Source organism: Pleuronectes platessa, chromosome 3 (genome assembly GCF_947347685.1).
Source record: "Pleuronectes platessa chromosome 3, fPlePla1.1, whole genome shotgun sequence".
Lineage (NCBI taxonomy): Eukaryota > Metazoa > Chordata > Actinopteri > Pleuronectiformes > Pleuronectidae > Pleuronectes > Pleuronectes platessa.
Genome location: NC_070628.1, coordinates 2,807,356 through 2,831,163, shown reverse-complemented (window position 1 = coordinate 2,831,163; position 23,808 = coordinate 2,807,356). Strand labels below are relative to the sequence as shown.

The window sequence follows — 23,808 nt, the reverse complement described above, 5'->3', positions numbered from 1 at the left end:
GACGTTGGTATGTTTTCCAGATTTGGCACGAAAGGTCACGGTGGCCTTACTAAATATTTTTGGGGCTTAAAGGTGAGTCTGGATTGATAAATGTATGTAAACTGAAAATGCACCGGTTGGTGGAGGCATACAACCGAACGGCGCTAATTCTTTTTCTTCCTTTCTAAGTTTTATAAACTTCTCTCTCTCTGTCCTTCCTCTGTCCCTTCCTCTGTCCTTCCACCTGTGTGTCCTCGAATCAGCTCATCTTCACTCCTTCACAGAATCCCTGGTTCGTCTCTTCTCACCCTCTCCTTTCTTTTCCCTCTTTTCCTTCCTCTCCAGAATGTCAACTTGTCTCGGCAGTGCCCCTCCCCCCCTCACATACTTCAGCCATCACAGCCTTCCGGTATTCATTGATCGAGCTTCGCAGAAAGAATAAGTCTGTTAATTAAAGACCTTTAGAGATGTCCTCTTGTTTCGTGTCGGAAAAGACTGATTACTAGATTGTTCTTAATGTCTCGGTAAGGTTCTCGATCTTCCCCTTAGTGGAAAAAGTAGTTTTGCTAACAAAGCATTGCGTGGTTTACGAACTCGACCTCTTCTCAGTAAACTTATGTCAGTGTTGTTTCTAGTCCTCGTCTTTATCTCTTGTCTTGTTCTGTAATTTCCAGCCTCTCTCTTCTCTCTTTTCTTTCTATCTACACACAAATCGCACTCAAACTTCTCTCTGTTACTTCCGACTGAAACACGTCTGAATCCTCTTTTACTCTCTCAGTGTTTTCCACGATCCTCCTCTCCCTCCTCATCCCCTTTTTATCTGTAACTACATCTCATGATCAAGCTTAGCTTCACAGAGTTTAAGTCAACTAACTGCTGTCCCTGCCATGTGTCCCATTCGATAGACCCCTCCCCTTACCCCACAGTACTACAACAACTACTACTACTACTACTACTACTACTACTACTACTACTACTACAAAGTCTGGTTGATCCAAACCAAAAAAACAGGCCGAACATCAGTCATCTCTTTTTGATCTTCTCTATGATTTTGTTTCTTCTTTCAGGGAATGCCACAACTCTACTCCTTTCTAACTCTGAGTCCCCCTTAAGACACTGCACCCGTTTGGCATTGAGAGAGATCTTGACCTGATATGAAATATAACCATCGGTGTCCAATTTGACTCCGATTAACGGAGCCACGATTGTAAAAAATACAGAGAGCAAACTAAAAAAATATCAATCAGTAGGATCAATCCAATTAGATTGAGGATACTCTCTTTGCGCGGATGCACGGCTGCTTGTATTGTGAAAGTGGGTTTTGAGGGAAATTGGGGGGGATGTTACTGGGATGGGTAGGTGGGAAGAGTTGGGGCTTAGATAGTGGGAGTGAAGTCAAGGCATGCTGCATGCTCTGTGTCGGGGTTTGTGGGATTTTATTTCTAGCGGGTGTGTTGTTGCATGCAATCCCCCGCACTCTGTGTCGCACGGCTCTCGAGCCTGCCGCTGCCTGCCGAGCGCTGTGGATGTTGGCCGATGCCCTCTGCCTGCCGCACTCTCGGCTCTGGGCATGCCCGACACTCGCACACACTCAGGAACACACTCGCACGTACACAAAACCCCACCGCCGTCAAACAACGTGCTTGCCATCGTGAGTGCCCAACGCTCATGTTCGTCGGTAAATCCGATGGACGCCAGGATAGAAACGGCAAGCGGCCCCAGGTGGCCCAGCTTGTTTTGTTCTATCTGCAGGTTTCTCCATTGGTTTTACTTGGTATAGACATGTAAAGACAGGGAACCTCCTAACAGGTGGGGGGAGCTCTATAGCAGATGCCTCAGTTAAATTAAACAGCAGTCTCCTGAAAAAAATAGCAGAATTACACCAGTGATACTGTTATTGTTCCCCAGTCGACCTATTTTGTGGACTCCAATTAAGTACCCTTAATTGGAGTCGGTGCAAATAATTGTGTGTAAGTAGGTGGGGAGGGATGTTGGGGTTGGTAGGGGAGGGTCGGTGTATGTGTACTGTTGTATACATCTATATCTATATGTGTGTAACCACAGAGATGTGTAAATGCGCCAGAGCATTCACACATTTAGGGAACATGGGCACAGGTTGGGTCGGAAGCCATTTTGGATCTGATTGTTCTTCCTTGTGGTTCTTGGCTCTCACAGTTGCTTAGCAGCAGATGGCCCCTCATTGGATAGCTGTGCTGTCACGTAGAGTATCACTGGCAAGAAAAAAAAAAAAAACAGGAGACACAGGAACTCGTCTTTCTTTCCTCAAGCAAATGCTCTCGCACTAATAAAAAGATCCGAGTGTGCAGCAGATTTAACACACGATCGCACAACAGTCACTTAATCTCACACACATATGACAGACAACATTAAAAACCCAAGAGCGGATATTCCCTGACTTGACGAATTATGCTGTGTTTATCAGATCTGAATAAGTAATGACCACAGTGAGGCTCAGTCGCTCTTGTCTAAACTCTAATCTGTCTCAGGGAATATCGAATAAAACCTGGACAGATCCAAGTCCACTTCTAATTGGCTGTTGTCTATGGAGCTCTCTCAACCCCGTCCCCTAAACCCCCCCGACCTGCTCCCCATTCCCCGGAGATTCAGGCACTCCGCTCTTTTAGCAAAGACGCACTCTCCTTCTCATCCTGTCATCCCGACTGGCTCTCCACAGAGGCTGCTGCGCATGGATCTGCCGGTCGCAGACGACAACACGGTGCATTTTAACTCCACCCTCATGGCTCTGATCAGGACCGCCCTGGATATAAAGATCGCCAAGGGTACGACTCAAAGTACTATCAACCCCTTTACTCTTTCATCTGTTCATCTTTCCTGTCTGATGTTCCCGGGTGGTTCCCGGGTCATTCACAAGTATTATCATATGGTTGTGTCCCTACTTTTATTCAAGTCGTCTTTCAGTTCTGGAGCCGGACTTTTTGATTTCACGTTTCAGTCTTTGTAAAGCTTTCACTCAAACTGTGCTTGTGCTCAAACTGTGCGCTTGCTCTCAGATTTCCTTCCCCCCACATTCAGCTCTTCTCCTTGTGCTCAGGCTGCTTCTGTGCACTTCTGTGTAATGTTGACAATTTAATTTGTCGACACTTCGCCTGGCATTCAATTGACTGACAGAAACTAAACCAAGAGCAGACATTTCACGTGTGCACAGAAGCAACGTGAGCGTGAGACACTGCAGCTCCGGAAGTCGGACAAAAAGTTCTGCGTTTGAGCACAAGCGGAGCAAGACTGAGCACAAGCAGCAGCTGTTTTACAAAATCAGAAATTGAAATCAACAAGTCCTGCTCTCAAACCGAAAGACCACGCTCTTAATTAATGAAAAACATGTTTTTCTGTTGTTCTCTCTTCAAAAAGGAATGTTTTTTATTATTGTTGACAAAATTATGATATTATGACACTAACACATTACTTTTTTGGGGGGGTTGTATGTGCATATGTGTGAATGGTTAAATATATTTTGTGTCATTGGGCCTCCCTTTTGGTCTTTTTCTATGTGTGTGGGATGTTTGCAAATGTGCGGATGTATGCATGTTGGATGCTCATGTGTGTTTGTGTATGTGTGTGTGTGTGTATGTATGTGTGTGTGGGGGGGCACTCTGGGTTGCTCGGGGGGGGCGCTGCACAGGGGGTGCAGACAAGCACCAGATGGATGCCGAGCTGAGAAAGGAGATGATGGCAATTTGGCCGAACTTATCGCAGAAGACTCTGGACCTGCTGGTGACGCCGCACAAGGGTAAGTTGAAGGAAGGTGCACATAGTGGTGTGTATGTGTCCGATCACCAACTCACCAAGAGGACAGCTTCGACCAGTCAGTGTCATTCACTGCTTCACATCTCCTGATCAGGCCACGACAACACAAACTCACTCTACATGGAGATACACATCCACTGCATACATGTACTCCAGGCTCACCAGCACATACATGCACACAGACCCTGTTCAGACCCGGTAATCTCAAAGGTCCTGAGTGATCCGATCACAGGTGGTCAGCGCTAAGTTCAGACCACATTCAGAGGAGGTCTGGGACACGTGTGGGACCATATGAAGGACGCCCCACAGGACGTCTCTGAGCCGCTGCCACATCTCAGTGTCTATTCGTCGGTTTGTTTTTAACATTCTTTATGAAGTTGTTGAAATCTTTTTTCATAGCTGCGCACATCCATTCATTCGGCCCCTCTAGACTCCGCCCTCGTTCTCACTCGCTCTCTCGCTCACACGGACACCAACAAAAGACAATGTTGTGTTTATTTGCCTATAGAACGGGGAAGTGGACACATTTGAATGACAGATGCGGACACACGTACTTAATGATGTCCAATTGTGATCAGGTCTCTCAGGACGGGAGACAGGTCCATACAACACACACACACACACACACACACCACACACACACACACACACACACACACACAGCTGCCCACACACTGGTCAGTCCTGGTATCAGGGGGTGTCTGCTATAGAAGATCCTCTATAGAAGTCTTTTCACTACAGGAAGAACTTAGAAGCAAATAAATTAGCACAATAGGCTGATAATTAAATTCAGTTTGAAAACTGAACGTGATGAATGAACATTTTCAGGTAAATCTGTTCAGGACCATAAGGATATTTGAGCGGTTTTAGTGCCAACATGACTTCAACTAGCATACTTCTGCATGTTTAGCTGTAACTTTGACTTGTTTGGCTACATGCATGGCAGTTGATGACATATACGATATGCTTTGTCATGTCTGATTGCCCAGTAATGTAATGAAGAGAGTAAGATATGTGTGGTCGTATCTTATCACGTGTTTTAATGCTGGAAGACTCGTAGCCGTGCCACTTTGAAAAGGTCACCGCCCATTCAATGACGCTATCTGAGAGCCAAAACAAAGCTCAACGATTTTTCTGATTTTAAATGTTTTATGTGTTTCATCCAAACTCTGGGGATACACGTCCGGAGTTTGTAGAAAAAAGTTGAGCTCCTGTTTTCCAGGGATCATTTGACGGAGGTGTCCGTGTCTTTCTTCGTGAGGCGGCTACTTCGGTCCTCAGCCTTAATATTGAGATTAAAGATTAAATACACTCAAGGTTTGATATGGATAGAGAACGATACGCGAGAATGTGAATTGATAGGTGAAGCATCTGCCTGTGAAAAGACTACCGGCTTTGTTGTGGTAATAACTGTGCGGTGATGTAATAACGTGTGTTGTTGTGCACCAGCGAGCAGGTTCAGCTGTTTCACTTCAGGATTCAATGTTTAAACGGAGGGGATCACTAATTCTTTAAGAAAACAAAAGAGTTTTAGAACTGCACTTTAATTAAAAACAATATAATTAATCCTGTAAATAAAAAAATGAATTAACCAAACAGAACAAAGGCTTGTGACAAGGAGGGGGAACACAAGCATGAAGGTGTGTGTTTGCATCCGTGTCATAATCCCAGCTCCTTTAGAAAATGTAATAATCAAATAGGTTTATCTATAGATATATATAAATCTATAGATATGTCGACTGTATTTAAAGATGGACGACGCTCCACAAAAGTGTCTCGGTCGCCCCCTGGTGGATGGCTCCAGTACAGGTCATAAATCCCACCTCCTCCACATTAACAGATGGGACATTGACCAAACTGAAAAGGTCAAAGTAGAAGTTAAAATTATATATATTTTTTTAAAAGGGTTCAGGATTTACAACTGACGCTGACTCGTGATTGGTCGAGTGCACGTCTCCATCCGCCAATCACGGTTCGTGTCTGCGATATTTTTGCTTCATCTCTGGATTGTGGGAAAAACATCGTCCGTCTTTATTTATATAAATCAATGGAGTAGTTTTAAGGTAATCCTGCTAAATAACAAACAAACAAAGAGGAAAATATAATAACTGGCAGAGGTAATGAGTTTGTTTCTCTGCCTCTGTGGGTGAGGAAGATGTAGTGACATTAATCTTTCACTCTTTCAATCCGACATGGTTTTTCTCAGCCATCATTTGTTTCCATAGTCTGGTTAAACTTTACTTTGGAGACGTAAAAATCTGAGCCCACTACAAGGAGACAGTTTGAATTCTGCTCCACATGAATCCGAGTGGTCCCTGCTGCTGGTGCACTCTGCATGTCACACTGGATTTCTCTTGTGTTGTCTCGTACCCCACTCCCATCCCCCCCCACGGCTCAGGGTCCCATACCACTCGGGTCTAATCTTGCAGGGTAACTTGTCATTTTCTCAGCAGCCACAGACTTGACGGTGGGCAAAATCTACGCCGCCATGATGATCATGGAGTACTACCGGCAGAGCAAGACGAAAAAGCTGCAGGCCCTGCGTGAGGAACAGGTAGACGCCAACCCAGAGAAATGCCTTGAACGCAGACATTTTTTTCTTCCTCTTCTCTTTCTCCTCCTCCTCTTCCTCCTCCTTCACCTGGTTCTCTCTCGTGACACCGCTGCCACTCTCCTTCAGACCGAACTTTGTCTCCTGCTAAATATGATTTGAAAAGCACCAGAGCCCTTTAGCTGCACGCTCCCTGAGAACCTGCCTCGTCCTTCTTCCAGCACCTTGTTTGTTTGTTCGTTCTTCTCGTGCTTGCGTGCAGAGGTTCTCCAGCTGTTTTAACTTTCTCCAGCTAGTCAGCAACTTCCCTCTCTGCTTCAAGTCTTCTGCTTCTTTTCACCGTGACATGTTTGCGCATGGTGGCGAGGATCCAGAGTTTGGAGGTTTACTCATTTGCAGCGATTGTCTGTGTTGTCGATGATGTTTTGCATTTTGATGACGATGACGATGACGAGGATGATGATGATGATACCACATGGCCTCACATTTTGTTCAGTGTCAGTGCTCTTCCCCCCCTCCTGTCGATGAATGCCCTTGAGATGCACTCGCTCCCGCTGCCTGGTCCACACTGTGAAACATCTCTCCACTCAGGCAATACCTCCGGTTCACTGCAGACTCCCTGACTGAGACACTTCCAGGGTTCCCTCTCATCCAGGGAAACACTTTTCCACTTCTGGAAACAACCTGGAAATTGTTCAAAATTACCAAATATCCTGGAAATAATCTTTATTTTCCTGGAAATTATTTTATTGTATTTGAGCTTCATGCATTGATCGTAAACGTGAGTGTGTGAAGCTGTGTAGTGTAACAGGAGCGCCCTCTCCTGCAACTCCCCTGTAACTACAGGCCAGTAACACCACTACTTTTTGATAACTCTCCTACGTCATAGTTTGCTTACAGTTGTTATTATTTTATTAATGTACTGATAGAGCAGAGTCATGTTATGAATATGAGGGAATGACTGGGAACCCAGACATTTCTTGCAGTAGTAGATTTGTGTTCTGCAGAAGGAAGGAGCGTGTTGGTGACTGGAGAGCATGTTACTCATTTTTATTTTTCATTTTTCCTTCCAAAGAGTTCGACCCTGCAGTCACAGTGTATGCTGGTATGTTCCTGAATGCAGCCATCCCATTGGACAGAATGGACTGGTCCAAACAGGCTCTCTCAACATCAGGCCTTTAACCGTCTCTGTGTCACTTTGTCCCACCGTCCGTCTCTATCGTGTCTCTGTCTGTGATGCAGCACTTCAAAGAAAGAATCCACTCAGAAACCTCTTAACCCTGTCACTTTGATATCTGATCATTTATTTTGTGTTGTTTCGATGGAGAATCCAATAAATTATTATTTATTGATTTAAACAGAATTAATAAAGATCCAGTTTCTTCCCTCAGAATAGAACAGATTAGAAAATAAAAGTATCAGATGGGTGATTCTCATTCCGTGTTCGCTGCATTTCACATTAACATAATCACAACGTCATTTATACTTTATGATAGTGAATGATTGGTTAATCTAATAATCTCATTGGATGCAAATGTTTATGCCACCGCAGTGAAGCTGTGATGACATCATTTCTATTTAAGCTCCAGGTTGTGTTAATAGTCCTGAAGGATGCAGAGAAACCGGGAAAAGTTTTCCTGGGATTCAGCTTTACATTGTCTCTCTATTATTTGCAGAGATATAATCTATTTTCTAATTTATACAAATACAAAGTTTGCTGTCAGGGGTGGTTTTGTAATTTAAATCAGGGCTGTAATGAGCTACTACTGTTATCTCTGTTATTTCTGTGCAGCATTACTGAATCTTTTTGATCATTTGAGCAAATGAAGGAAGCTACATTTTGACAATAAAGACAGAAACAAAGAATTTCCATCCATATCCTAAAGTATAAATTACAGAGATCAGAATTAAATTAAATGTGTGAAAGAGAAATGTAATGCAAAGATCACAACAGTGTGGAGAACCAGGAAGTGGATTCTTTGTTTAACTCCTCCTCTGTTTGCTCATCTCTCCCCCCCCCCCCCCCCCCCCCTCTGGTGTTTTCCTCGTGCCGAGTCGTTGCTGAGTTTTTGTCACGTGTCTGATATTCTGTTGTGTTGCTGTTTGTCTGCGCTCCGTGCTTCTCCTGTGTGTTGTGTGTAACCCCTCGTTTCCTGTCTCCCATGTCATCTCCAAACTTCTGACGCTCTCCCTTTATGCTTCCAGGAAGAGACGGGAGCTTGACTTATCAAGCTCTCCCTGTTTGGTCAATCCAGGTCGATTGTCACCAAGTTTCTTTAACCAGGAGCCGGTCCTGTGTGTTGGTGAATGTGTCTGTGGTGGTTGGTGGGATGTTGAGGTCCTGGGACCAGCGGCTCTGTATGTAATCAGTGCTGAGACTGATACATACGTCGCTGCTGAGGCATATTCCATTAGGAGCTGGTGGAGTTCCACAGCTCCTGGTTCCACCTCAACCCTCGTCTGCGTCCCTGGGGCTTTAGCTTTAGTGGACAAAAAACCAGAGTGTCCAGAGAAGGAAGGAGAGCCGATCCCCTCCTCGGCACAGGAACGACGCCTGGACAGGAACTGACGGACAGGCTGCGCTCCTAGAAGAACTTCAGTTGAACAGTCAGCTGGATTACTTGTCTGATCAGGAATCGATATTTCACACATTCAGAACAGCCACCATTTTAGCTTGATAACTATGGGATTTTCTTAGTAAGCCAGTCTACGGCGCACATTTAGAAATAAATCCACCACATCAGAACGGCTCCACCAGTCAACTAACCACCCTCTATTCAAATCTGTCAACTGGTTAAAGTATAAAAACTAAAGTGCAGCTTGACGAGCTTCCTGTCCAGCAGATCGGCCTCGTGTGTCTGACGAGGTTTGGACCTGATTCGGTTTCTGAACAGATCCAGCCTTTAGCCCCCCGGCTGTGGAGGGGGCATGACACAAGCTGTAGTGGTCATGAGGACTCCATTACCCAGGACCCCCTGGGAGCCACGCTGCCTGACCTCCGACCTGTCAGATGGAAGCACATGTTGCTTTTTAACACAACTGGTTCAGGATCAGATGTGTTCTTCCCACAAAAATGGCATATTACCCAAAAGATTCTGAGATCACAGCGATTGTTAAGCAGTGATTTTTGAGTAAAATGTCTTTTTACCTTTGTGTTTCATGAGTGTGGTATTTTGGTCCATGACCTGTGATTTAAGAGCAGTTGTACTTTTAATGCCAAAGTCAGAAGTTCCCCTCCGACACAGATCTGAGATCAGCCTTTCCTCCTCGAGCTCCAGTCCAAAAAAATGACTTTGTAAAGTGTCTCTTTAAACACGAGTTCGAGGAGGTCAGCAGATCCCTGATCAGTGGCCCGCCAGGGAACTTTACCTTGGCTACCCACAGCCATGTGTTTGCCGATGGCGCCCCCATGTGGGTGCATGCTGCGAGTGCATCCTGTGTTTGTGTCCTGTGTCCGCCCCCTGTGTGCCTGATGCCAGCCTGCAGGCCATGTCGTGTATCTCACACAGAACCGAACGCCATTAATGTTTCAGCGCATGGAGCCGCCCCCTGAGGGAGGGGGCACGGAGGGCCAGGGGGGGCAGGGCTTGAACGGCCCCCCCAGCACCCAGCCCGACAACATCAACAGCATGTGAGTGCACCTGGGGGGGGACAGGGGGGGCACATGTACTCTACTGACATGACTGAGACAGAACATCACATGAAGACACACATTTATATCCTGTATATATGTTAATGCACTATATATAAATATACTCTGTCTACATCCAGTCATTATATTTTAAATATTGGCTCCTTCATCAGGTGATTAGGGAGGAACCATGTTTGATAGTTGGTAAACTAACAATAATAATAAGCTCTATTCATTGAGCACCTTTCAAAACACAGTTACAAGGTGCTTTGCAAATTAAAAATCAAAACTCAAAGGCAAACAGAAGGAAGCAACTTCAAGATCACCCAGCGTCAGAGTAGAAATCTAAAAATAAAAAGTGTTACAGAGGAGAAAATAGTCAAAACAAGATAAAGTCAAATAAGTTTGAGATTTGATTTGTCAGTAAAATCAGGAGTATGAGATAACAGATCTATAGATGTGTCCTTAAGAGAGATTAAAAAAGAGAGAAGGACTTTGTGCTTATTTATTAGGGTCTTTATCACAACACAAATTGTCACTTATTCGACAATTAACTGAGAAAAGATTCACATATTCACATTCGGGAAACTGTCTCTTGGTTTGTAGTTCACCGACTTGTGTGTGTGTGTGTGTGTGTGTGTTACTGCCAGACCTCCAGAGGGTTGCCTCCCAGAGAGCCAGTCGTGGGTGTCGGACAAAGCCCAGGAATCGTTCCAGAAGCCGGAGAACTGGAGCCCGGACAGGCCGTACCCCGACGAGCTCCACGAGAACCGGCACAACCCGCAGGTAGGATGTGGTCACGATGCTGTGGTGACAGTCCATCCTCATTCACAGCTGAGCCGTCATGTGACCAAGCGCTGATCCACCAAAAGCATTTTAATTACAGGTGGACGCGTTAAGATGCATCAGTAAAAATCTGTCCACGAAAAGAATAGACAGCGACTCAGTGGAAAGTTAAATCCTCTGATTTTATTCGTCTCATCAGGTGAATATTAATATTTGTGGGATTCGTTTCTGACCTCAAATGAACGAGGATCAGTCAGAATCCATCCTGTTTCTAATTGAAGTCTTTCCTGATAAAAAACACAAGAGCTGTTTGTCCTGAATCCTCAAACCTCCGATGAACGACTCGTATCTGAAGAGCTGGACGTGGTTGTTGCTCCAGCTGAGACGACTCTGTCCTCTCAGCTCTTTATTCATGTTTCTCTCTTCATCCTTCTGCTCAGAGACATCTCCTGTTTACAGTCCTCCCATCTTCCCTTTCCTTGATGGTTTTCCTTTTTTCCTCCTGGAGTCGGTGGATGTGTTTTATGACGTGCACCTTTTCCTCCTCACTGCCCCTTACCTTCGTTTGTCTGTTGGGACGTCCCTCCTCCGCCAGCACCTCCTCTCTCACTTTAACCCCAAGTACAGAATGGATTTGGAAAAGAAAAGGCAGAGATCTGAGACACTTCCCTTCCTCCAGTCTCCAGAGAAGAACGTTTTCTTTCTGCAGTGGTCAGCGTTACACACTGATCTATTACATCAGTCGTTTTTAAAAACCAAAACACAGGTTGCAACCATTGATGTAAATAAAGATGGAAGACTCCACTTCCTCCCATGACCCAGAAATTAAGCCAAAATAAACCCCGGATTCGAATGCTTCTCACCAGAACCATGACAGAAACCATCTTTGCCTTGGCCCATGTCTCACCTGCTAACATGGAGAAGGCAGGGTTATCGACCTGTACTGCGGGCAGCCACTAGGGGGCGAGCAAGGCACTTTGGCTCCACTCTTCGGAAGCCGTCATGTCGTCCATCTTTATTAAAGTCTACAGTTGCAACAGTGACTTTCAGTTGCCTAAGTCCAACGAACTAGAATGAGCTTTATCTACGACTCATTGAATCTATTTCCTGGCCCGTTTGGTCAGCGAGCCCCTCCCCCTGTGTGAGTCCCCTCCCCCTCACAGACAGCGGTCACGCCCCCTCTCGTTGTGTTTTGCAGACGGTAGAGATGAGGGAGATGGGGCGCTATCACCCAGTGGATGGGCATGGGCGGACCCTCTCCATGCCCCGCCTCTCGGCAGACAACCAAGTGAGCACCTTCATCCCACCATCCTCACCTTCACACCTCCACCTCCACCCATTAGCACCATATTAATATCATTGTCCATTATCGTGAGGAAGTGAATTTGAAAAGTGTCTCCTTGCATCCCTGAAACTAAAACTTGTTTCTCAACCCGTGAAGGTTTATTCACGAACACACAGATTTTCTTTTCTTTCTGAAACAGTAAAAGACAAAATACAGGAGACACATATTTAACATCACAACTACAGTTAACAAACCAACAATGTACTTTTGATTCAGGATTCAATTCATTTTGGGGACAACTGGGGACAAATGAGCTCTTTAGTAATTTAGTAATTAAATTGTAGAATCCTGTGTCTTTGATTTAATGGTAACATTTCATATTCCTGTTTGGATGAATTAGATCTTTGTGCTAATTCTTTATTCTGCTTTATTTCAAGATACAATTTGTATTTCTAATATGCATTATTGTTACAGATCAGATATAATATTATTCATACTTTACAATAAATACATACATTTTCTGGAGATTAAAATATTTTATTTTTCAGTTCTCTGAATGGGAAACAAGGGTTAGGATGCAACACAACAGGACTTTTATAAAATTCACTTCCTCTGTCCCGTTCCTCTGTTTGTCTTCCTCCCTCCTCCTCTCCCTCCATCTCCCAACCCTCACCCCTCCCTCACTCTCACCCTCCACTCCTCCACTCCTCCACTCTTCCACTCCTCCACTCCTCCACCCTCCGCTCTGAGACATATCAGAACAGCGGAGCGTCACGCTGACGTTAGAGCAGCGTGTACGTCCGGGGTCGAGAGGCTGGATGAAGTGTCCTAGATATATATGTAAATATATATCTAGAAGACCTGAATGTGTAGAATATTATTCAAACCTGATCCATCTCCATTAAATCCTTGGTGTGTCTGTCTTGTGTAAACTGTGGCCAGAGTTCACGAGACAGGACCACGGACTCATCACGTTCGTATGGATTTCTGCAGCGTCTAAACAAAATCAGATAAAATCACACAGTGTCCAAATCACGCAACTTTATATCTGTGGTGACAGGTTCATAAACAACGGATGATTGGTTTGATCCAAGAAGTCCAGGGTCAAACTTAAAGCAACACTATACAACTGTCACTGAGCAACAGCGCCCTCTGCAGCGAACACACGGTTCTGTTGGGCTCCGTGCAATCAACCAACTATACTACCCATGATCCTCTGCTTCCTGATCCAGACGAGCTGCTGATGTAACAAATCCACCAAACTCTGATTAGAATTCTTAATGATTAATATGTTTCCCGATGAATATGGGAGATAAACTGTCTTTTTAACTGATCTACAGTTCAGCTTCAACAAAAAGTTGCATAGTGTTGCTGTGTAAACGAGGCGATGCAGCTTTTTAAAACTATAAAGTTAAAGATTCATGTTTTAATTGAGCGGCACGTCACAAGAGTGAAAACTGTACAACTTTGTGCACAAATTCAGTGAGAAGAAGTGATTACTAACAACTTTGGGTTCGATGCTTTTAACAAACATTCATATTTAGCTTTTACAGTTAAACCCCATGTTTAAAAAGGGACACACAGGATAGAGGATGTTTTGATTTCCTGTTGCTGGTTAGAAAACGTGTTGTTCTCTCCATCGCTTCAACCTCTACTTCCTCTTAAATCATGTGTCCTGTGGGTTTCTCTAAGTATTAGTAACAAAAAGTATTTCCAAATATTTCAAGCGCTGAGGATTTGTGTATCCTGTCCCTCTGAGGCCTCTGGCTGCAGTTTCACACGTTCACACTCACACGCGTGGCCACTCCGCCATGCCACCGCATCCATGTTGCTCTCACTCTGGTGTGTTGGTTCCTGCTGAAGTGTTCCTGTTTGAGCATTTAACCGGAGACGGACAGAGAATTAATGAGGCTCGCTAATACTTTGTGCTTGTGAAATAACAGTGCAGTTGTGCGTTATCATCATACAAATAGTTTTGTAGCTGTAGAAGTGTTGTGTATGTGTGTAATCTTTATATTTGTACAAATCAGTACAATTCCCATTCACTAACCCTTAATTCTTTCATTAATAACGTGCTGCAACATTTCCCCCCCAATTTGGACAGTGGGGATGAAATACACAACTGTACAAAATATTGCATCAGATACAAAACGTTTTCACTCACTCACAAAAAGTGACACACTGACCTTTTTTCACAAGCACCAAATATTATTGACCATAGTTTGATTCCCTAAATATTTATACTGAGGACGATGGTCCCTGACACATTTAAGACTGATTAGATTAAATTATTATTGGAACATTCTTTATGTTTGTAGTAACTTTTAATCTAAGCTCTGTTGTGTGTCTGCTACTGGTCCTGAAACACGCAGCACGAGTCCTGGTGTCGATATCATTAGACGCTAACTTGAAGGAATTAACACAATTAGGACGTAACTCCACATGAACAAAGGCAGAGGTGTGTGTGTGTGTGTGTGTGTGTGTGTGTTGTGTGTACAGTATACATGTGTGTCTGGACACTGTTACTTATTGTCTTCTAACACTGCTCTGCTTTACAGAGAGTTCATGCTGTCTCGGTAAGTGTGTGTGTGATTGTGTGTGATTGTGTGTGTGTGTGTGTGGACGCAGATGCATCTTGTCCTCTGTCCTCTCTCGCTCACTGGCACCTCGCTCTTATTTGTGTGCTCTGTTCTTCTTCTGCAAATTAACTGGGTTCTCTCTTTCTCCTCTTTCTGTCCCTCCTTTTTTTCACATCCTTTTTTACCTTTCCTCAATCTTTCTTCATCCCACCTTCATTTCCCTCCCTCCTTACCTGTCCCACATCTCCTTCATCCTCTTCTCCTCTCTCTCCGCCTTGATTTACTTTTGGTCCTGGCGGCTACGCTATGTCGGGCCTTTGCTCTGTGTGTGTGTGTGTGTGTGTGTGTGTGTGTGTGTGTGTGTGTGTGTGTGTGTGTGTGTGCGTGTGTGTGTGTGTGTGTGCGTGTGTGTGTGTGTGTGTGTGTGTGTGTGTGTGTGTGTGTGTGTGTGTGTGTGTGTACGCTACACTGCTCTACGTGTCATCTCTGTGTTTGCCTGCTCTGCAGCGGAGGAGACACAGGCCCCGTGGAAATAACCTCAGTGTATGTACCTCCCTCTTTCTCTCGACCTCTCTCGCTCTCTCTCTCTCTCCCTTCCTTCTTTTTCAAACTGGATCTGCACCAAATTGTTCTTTTCTGGTTATTTGGCTCCATGAAGATGGTCTGAGTCTGACTGTCGGACATTAAAGTGACTCTCTGACATTTGCAGACATTCCTCCTCTGCCCTTTAATCAGCAGCCTCTCAGTTGTGTATTTGTATTCTGTGCACACCAGGATCATAGTCTGACGCTCGGGGGGGGGGCAGCAGGTGAAGGGCGATCAGTCGGGTGTCCGTCACACACATGCTGCACAGTCCCTATCAGCTCAGACATCACTTTGTATCCACAAATAGAAAATTCTCATGGTCATGTCGTCCATCTTTACAAAGAATGACCCAAAACCCCCCACGTGCACAGCTGTTGTGTTCACTGCTGTTGTCTGATGTGTGCGACACCACAGGCAGAAGTGAACTCTGCAGCTCCAGTGTGTTGAAAGAAACTAATTAGTTTCTTTCACTGTTGCTGCCGAGGACAAACGTGCATATTTGAAATGTTGAGTTTGCATAATAATGCATCTCGATTCGAGTTTTCCTCACGTGAAACTGCTCAGAAGTCAGTTTACTGTGCTCGTCATCAGATCTGTGTTGATGCAGCGAGCCCCCCCCCCCAGCCTGGTGCTCAGAGCCTTTCAAATCCACTGCAGCAGAACTGTCTCTGTTCAGATCTACTTTGATCTTCTCTCCGTCTTTTCTGTCTCTCCATCCTTTCTTTGAGCTGTCCCAGCCTCTCTCTCTCTCTCTCTCTCTCTCTCTCTCTCTCTCTCTCTCTCTCTCTCTCTCTCTCGTGTCTGCTCGTGTTGAGGTCACTCTGCTCCTCCATTGTTGGTTCTCTGTGATGAGTTTCCCTGGAGATCTGCTTGTACGCAGTGTGCGTGCGTGTGTGTGCGTGCGTGTGTTTGTGTGTTTGTTCCTCTCCGTGCGTCTCGTGTGTGTTTTTTTCCTGCTGCATCGCTGCAGACTGGGTCAACAGTATATGACAAAAGCATGAACTGGCCTGATATGCAACTGTTGGCCTGTGCGGGGCACTGGCAGCGTGCCGGCATGTCATTGGTCGTGCATGACGTGGCTGAGCTGTGGGGGTGGGGGGGGGGGGGGGGATGCTATGGTGGAGTGAAAGCTGTTCAGAGGCAAAGTGGAGCTCTCATACATCGTCATCTGTACCGTCGTGTCTGTCTCTAGTGAGATGACGCCATTGTTTTTAACTTTTCCTCTTTCTTGTTATGAACAGGGATCAAAATAATTACAGAAATTTCCTGACTCTGACACATACAGAGGGATAAACTATGAAAAGACAAATTAACAGTAACTCAGTAGAGCTCATATCTCCACCAAGGACCAAGAGTCTCCTTATGAATCCACATTTACCTTCACTACATCCAGACTTTTATTTTTCTCATCAAGATGCATAAATTATTCCCTGAAAAATCGATGAAAATGTTCAAGAAAGAGAAAAAACATATATATACCGGATCCATCCCCTGTTCCGGATCCACAGCAAACTTTGATGGGTTCTTTCCTGACCCACAATGCATCCTTCCAACAAGTTTTGTGGTAACCCGCCCTGTGGTTTTTTGTGTAATCTTGCACATACACAAACAAATGTGCCAACAAACAAACAGACAGGACTTGGTGGAGGTAAACAAAAACAGAAGCTTTAACCATCGATTACTTTCATTAGGGATTGATCCGCCAGATATTTTCTTTCAATCTCAAGAATTTTCCGGCTCATGTCTCGTGCTTGAACCAAGTTTTCTTAGAAGTCAGTTCATGTTTAGTTTTAGTGGGATGCTTCTTCTTCTTCTTCTTCTTCTTCTTTGAGTGTTAAACAAACAAACATACAAACGGGGGTGAAAACGTGACCTCGTTGGTGGAAGTAATCACAACCCAATTATCAGGGAGTTCTTTGTCAACGTGTGTCACATCATTTTAAAGTGTGTGTGTGTGTAGACGTGTGATAACCTGCAGTATACTGTGCTGCCACCTACAGGACATGCATGGCTTGTGTGAAGCTGCTGGGTGTGTGCAGTGCTGATCCTCTTCAGGATGGGGACTGACGATGTGTGCTCAGCCATCAGGGCGACATGAAGCTTTCAGCGTGGGGGGGGGGGGGGGGGGGGGGGGGGGGACTCACAGGGTCAGAAGAGTCTGACCTGAACCCAGAAGGAAATCACAAAAGTCTGGCTCCAGAACGCAGCATGTAGACTTTAACTGGAGAGAGTTACCTGACATGTTAACGTACTCCTTCATTAAAAAGCTTGTAAAGTCAAGAATAGAACATCTCTCATCTCTCCAACACTCTCTCCATCACGTCAGGCCTTGGTCCTGATACTGTAAGATTTTAACATGCAAACCATCCTCGTGTTAAAATCCTACAACTTCCCAACAATTTAGATTGGGGGTTTTCAACCAGGGGTCCGCGGCCCCCTGGTGGTCCGCGACGGTATTACAGGGGGTCCGCAAAATTAACTTTGATATTTCAACACATTTCCAGATTACTCTTGAATATCGTGAAAAATATCTAAAATAAGAAAAATATGTCTAAAATAATATAAAGTTGATGAGGGGAATATTGAAACTGGCTTGGGGCTAGAAACTGCCAGTATTTTCCCCCTGTGCATGCGTGTTATAGGGAGATATAGGGAGTAGAAGAGCGGTTGACCTAGGGTTAGGGTTAGGGTTAGGGTTAGGGTTACACACACACGTAGGCACGCATGCGTAGAAACATCAGTGGGCCGCGGAATACTTTCTAGTCAGAATGATGGTCCCCCGGACAAAACCAGTTGAAAACCCCTGATTTAGAGGAATAAAATCTGTAGGATGTTCCTGTCGGGTTCTTGCAGAGCTCTTTGACCAGACTCAAAGGTTAAATAGTGTCAGTTTACCTCATCTGCTCGGCTGCCATGTTTGATTCATGTCACACTCTGTGTTGGGGAACACGCGAGTCATCTTCGGACGAACGTATATCTATCTCAATATCAAAATCAATTCAAGTAGAAAGTGGATTATAGAGATTTAATTTCTTTCCGTATCAGCGTTTACGAGATCCTCTACCGACATCTTCTTTGAGTTGTTATTAAACTTTGAATCTTCCAGCCTGGGTGTGACCTGAATGAAACACGGCTGCCACTTGGAAAGCGTCCAGTGGGCTCCTCTGCCGTTGTGCATGTGAGGCATGGTTTCTACAGCCTTCCTTCATGCTTGCTCTGTGTCTCTCTGCCTGTCAGCCATGTTGATCTCCGTCTGTTTCATTACCTCCATGTGTTGGTGGAGAAGCATGTGCTCGTTGATGGGTTAGCGATCAGGGAACTCAGAAACCATTATAGTGTCTTGTTTCAGATCAGAGCCACACAGGACAACACACAACCTGAATATGAATTGTCTGAGTGTGGTTCACCACCACCCAGTTTGACCAAAGTCATTTTGATAGAGGCACATGAGACAGAATCTGGATTTTAAACTAGATGCAGCTCTGTAGCTGTGTCAGCTGCTCAGTCAGAGTCAGTGAAGTGTGAAGAGAACAGACTTGGATTCATTAAATCTCACCTGCTTTCTCCTTTCTCTCTCTTTCTCTCCCCCACTACTTTTTTTATCTCTTTTCTCCTCATCACCTCACTTCCTCTCCTCCCTTTTGTCCCCCCCCCCCACCCGTCTGTATTTCTTTGTCTCCCCTCTCTCCTTCGTCCTCACAGACCATCACCGACACCAGCCCGATGCGGCGCTCCACCTCCAGCCTGGTCCACGGGCGCACGGGCCGGGGTGTGAGGCTGGACGACTACACCCTGGAGAGGGTGGTGTCCGAGGAGGGGAGGCACGGAGGAGGAGGACGCAGGCACCGGGACAGGAGTCATCGGGCGTCACAGCGCTCGCTGACCAGATACACGGACGCAGACACGGGTGAGGCACTCATCACGGCCATCTGACATGAACATGTGGTTTCAGCTGCTGCAGGTCAGTCAGTCTGTCCGTCAGTCGGGAAGTTGAGATTAAAGAAGAGGTCCCTTAATCAGAAAATACAAGTCTCACTTTGTGAATGTGAAACCAGGTAATGAAATCGTGTCCATCTCTGTAGCGCGCACAAAGAACCCAAATATATATATATATATCAGTTCCCTTAATATGCCTGATGTTTGTCACCAAGATTCCAGAGAAATCCATGAAAATGTTGAAAAACGCTCTTTCCTGCAAATCCCTCCGTCCGCCCCTTGATCCAGATCCTTTCCAAACTTTCACGGGTTCTTCTCTGACCCATGATTATGATTATTAGCAGCAGCATCGTTCGTAGCAGATTGATTTCAAATCTCAGGTGGATCCTTCCCGGCCCAACATTACACCAGAGGATGTGGCCCCTGAGCAAATAATGTTCTTCAGTACTTACACTAGAATTTGTGATGAGTCAAGTTTTTTATTAACAACACAAGAGTTTCCCTTTCAGCTGCTTTCGGGGAGAGTTGTTCCTTCTGAAGTTCCTCGGTTCTCACTCTGTTCGTGTTCCCGTTAAATTCTTAACTTGAGTGTGACAGAGCGTAGACTGATAACAAATGATGTCCCTTAAAGAAATTAGAGAAGTTATTCCATCTGGAAATAATGAAGACACGTGTACCGTAGCCATCATTTTGCATCGATGGTGAAGAAACATTGTCGTCATGTCAGGCGTAGCGCGGCAGCATTATGCAGTGAAGCTCAGTGAAGCGCGACTCAGCCGCAGTCGTTTGGGCAATTAAGCAAAATCTCTGCGTTCATGGAGGTGAGAGGCAGCAGGCTCGTGGTGGTAGTAGTCTACACATTTCATGCAAGTCTCGGCACAAAGACGTCCTTGAAAAGAACATTGTGCGAGCACATAGTTCACTTCATCCCTCATTTGGAGAACAAATTGGATTCTTCAGCTGTAAAACTAATCCAACAAGGCTGCCACAGTTAAACTCTAAATCCCCTTTATAATTGGAGAGCGCTCTAATCTGATGGATCCTTTGCTTCCCACCCTCAGTCCTTTTTAAATTACGTTTCCATGTTCCACCTTCAGGTTTTGCTTGGTTTTACCATAAAGTTTTAATATAACTTCCTATTGATTCTGCTACATGTCAGGAATCTAACCCCATAGATTCCCATGAGCCATGAGGCAGAAACACCAACACTTGTCCCAATAACAATGTGCGTTAGGTACCCAAGAAATATGAGACCGATTGGCCAGATGGTGGCGCTGTAATTAAGAACTAAAAATCAAGTTTAAATTATCTGTTTGGGTCGCACCATAACTCTGATTGACTTGAAATTTGAGTAAAGCTCAATGTGCTCTTCACAAAAGTTCTCTTGGACCTTTTTTTGCCCATTGTTATGTTGCCAGCACCAAATTAGTTTGTAGCCTCACGGTACTGAGATACACATTTCTGTCTTTCACTAAATCTTTCATCCAATACAGCAGCTGTCAGGACATTTTCTTTGTGTCCCTGTCCTCACGCCATATCTTGACAACGTAACGAATCCATTTGCACGTCCAAACGTAAACTGAGACATCTCCTTGTTAGGGCTCGGCACAGACCTCAGCACCACCACTCAGTCGGGTGACCTGCCAACCAAGGAGCGTGAACGGGACCGCGGCCGCACCAAGGACCGCCGTCACCATCATCACCACCACCACCACCACAGCTCCATGGACAAGGAGCGCTACGGCCACGAGCGTCACGACTACCCTCCCAGGCATCCGCAAGACCACCACTGGTCCCGGTCGCCCAGCGAGGGGCCTGACGGGCGAGGCCACAGACAGGTGGGCTCCAAAGACACCAAGATTAATGCCAAGGGTCGTAGAATAGAGGCGTCCCATGTAGTTTTCCTCTTTAATTTCCATATTTGTTAAATACCTTTGTATAAAGTGTTTTTTACCTAACACAGGTTGGATGAAACCTCTTGTAGTTTTAGTAAATGTTCCATTCTGTCATTATGGATATTTAAGTGCTGACGATACTACTTTACTAGTTGTACTGTACTTATCATTAAAAACACAAGTGCTTATGTTATCATCAGTCGAGCGGAGAGGAATATCATTTAAAAAAAAGACTGTTGTTTCAGAGCTGTTGTTTTTTAGGCGCCCGAGTAACAACTCCGGAGGCATGCCGTGAGTGAGCCTATGTGAAAAGACTGACTTAACAAAGAGAATACAAATATCTCAGGATGAAAAAGAGTGGACATTTATGTAGAAGACATCAAAGAGGATGTCCATATGGAGCTTTTCGTGACAGCGGGATGTCCCCTCGTCCTGCTGCTCCACACGGCTGCCACCCCTCTCCTGAACAGACTATCGATTGTCTGGAGTTCAATAATAAAATAGTTTTAATAAAACCACAGAGGAGAAGGTTTCTAGGCAGACATGTTAAAGTCCCGAACCAGCGAGAGCAGTCCAAACAACAAGAGTGCAACAGAGAAGAGACAGGAAGTAACATCTCAATCAACACACATCATTTTTTATATAGTCCACACAAATCGTTCACACAGTGAAACAGATCATAAAACACTGACTTATTGATATCAATCTCTCTTTTTTCTGTTATGCTTATTTTCTTTGTCACTGTTTCTCTCTGTCCATTTTTCTTCAATGTGGGCTTCTTGGTGTCAATTTTTTGCCTCATCACTGTTTTTCAAATGATTTTCAATGGTGCTTATCTCTTCTCTATCTATCTATCTATCTATCTATCTATCTATCTATCTATCTATCTATCTATCTGTCTCTCTATCTATCTTTACTATCTATCTATCTGTCTGTCTCTCTCTCTCTATCTATCTGTCTCTCTATCTCTCTCTATCTATCTGTCTCTCTCTCTATCTATCTGTCTCTCTTTCTCTGTCTCTCTATCTGTCTCTCTATCTATCGCTCTCTCTCTCTATCTGTTCACCACCTCTCTGCTCTACTCTGGTCTCTGTTGTTGTGGTGCGTTTTGATTTTCCTTGTTTACATTTTGCTGTAGGGCAGTAGTTCGGTGAGCGGCAGCCCGGTCCCCTCTACCTCGGGGACCAGCACTCCACGGAGAGGACGTCGCCAGCTGCCCCAGACCCCCGCTGTCCCCCGTCCACATGTCACCTACTCCCCCGCTGTCCGCAAGCCCAGCTACGGGCCCCCAGGGCCGGGCCGTCTGCGCTCACCCTCGCCCAGACACTTCTCCCCACCAGATCACGACAGAGGCTACCACCACGGACCCCCGTCACGTCAAGGCTCTCCCCATCACGGGGGTTCGTCATCGCGACACGGCTCGCCACGCTCCCCAAGGAACCAGTCCCCTCGCTCGCCCCTCCACGGCTCGCCTAGGTCCCCCCGAGGCCGCTGGAGTGGGCCTCCGCCTGGGGACAGCCTGGAGGGAGACGGGCCCTTCTATGAGCATGATTATGAGTATGAGCGGCACCATGAGCCCCCTGCCTATGAGCAAAGCCTCTCCCATGGCAACCCACATCCACATGGGGGAAATCCTCACCCACACCCACGCTCACCAAGGACTGCCCGCCATGGGCCCCCTCCGCCCCCTCACCCGCACCCACGGAGGGTCCCCAATGGCTACCGTTCATCCTCACCTTCCCCGCATCGACGGGGACCACCCGGGGCACCCCCCCATCCGCACCACCGCGCCCCCCATGCCAGAGGGCCCCGCAAGGGCCTGCATGAACCTTACAGTGAGACGGACGAAGATGACTGGTGCTAGCGACGACAGGGAGCGAGGGATACGGGCAAGAGAGGAGAAGAGTAGCAGCAGCCTCCGGTGCTCTGGCCTTGGATATGTAGACTTTATTAAAGCAGTGGTGGTGCAAACGTTGAGGGGGGTTGGACGCCCCCCCAAACCCTCTACCCCCACCCCTTGGACTCTGAATGAGAAGGGGGCGGAGGGGAGGGGGGTGATGGTGCTGCTGTAGGCTTTTACACATTTTGTGTAAGACTCAAATCAGCGACAGAGCAGCACACGAACATAACCAGAAAGACACAGCCAAGATAACTAGGGCAAGGCCCAGGCCCAGTTTACCTCTGCTTCTCTGTCTCAGAACTACACTTCCCAGAATTCTCTGCTTGACCAGCAAGGCCAGGCTGCAGGAGAAAGAGAAGGCGCGGGAACAGAAATCAAGGGAGGAGCATGTCGCTGTAAAACCGGCCGTTGATCATTGCTGTTTACGAGGCCTAAAAGCACTTCTCCCAGACTGACGCGTGATTGGTTAGTTTCATCAGACGTGTGCTGTCTGTCGCCGTCCAGTTTGCTGATGTAAAAGCCTGAAAACGAGTTGGAACGCAGCTCCACTGATACGTTTAAAGAAAAATACACAAAAAGCCAGGACCCCCCCAACCCTTACATGCCAAGCTATGCCTCCAGAAAATCAAACTTGAACAATGAAGAACAAAATGAATCTTTACATGACAAACAATGAAAAGAAAAAAGGGAGAACAACCACTTTATCTTTAACCTTTTTCCTTTCCAAGGGACAGAACCAGGAAGCTCCGCCTATACTGCAAAAACCAGCCAATCACAGCGCTGGCTGATATTTGATGAGTTTTATCATCTCTGTTTACTGTTAAAGACTCACCTAATGCTGGTGTGGCATCACTTCCTGTCCAGGGGCGGTGGTAGTGGAGGGGGCGGGACATGG

The 23,808-nt window shown here is 45.7% G+C and overlaps 1 protein-coding gene across 1 annotated transcript in view; it reads left to right on the top strand.

Annotated features, from left to right (window-relative positions):
• cacna1ab (calcium channel, voltage-dependent, P/Q type, alpha 1A subunit, b) overlaps window positions 1–22,877 on the top strand; it is a 75,688-nt gene extending 52,811 nt beyond the window's left edge. The window contains exons 40-50 of the mRNA XM_053418436.1: window positions 2,675–2,780; window positions 3,641–3,748; window positions 6,216–6,319; window positions 9,826–9,947; window positions 10,598–10,733; window positions 11,932–12,021; window positions 14,577–14,594; window positions 15,105–15,140; window positions 18,885–19,089; window positions 20,718–20,956; window positions 22,152–22,877. Of these exons, the coding sequence (XP_053274411.1) occupies window positions 2,675–2,780; window positions 3,641–3,748; window positions 6,216–6,319; window positions 9,826–9,947; window positions 10,598–10,733; window positions 11,932–12,021; window positions 14,577–14,594; window positions 15,105–15,140; window positions 18,885–19,089; window positions 20,718–20,956; window positions 22,152–22,877 (1,890 nt within the window). The remainder of the gene's footprint in view (window positions 1–2,674; window positions 2,781–3,640; window positions 3,749–6,215; window positions 6,320–9,825; window positions 9,948–10,597; window positions 10,734–11,931; window positions 12,022–14,576; window positions 14,595–15,104; window positions 15,141–18,884; window positions 19,090–20,717; window positions 20,957–22,151) is intronic.
• The last annotated feature ends 931 nt before the right edge of the window (window positions 22,878–23,808 follow it).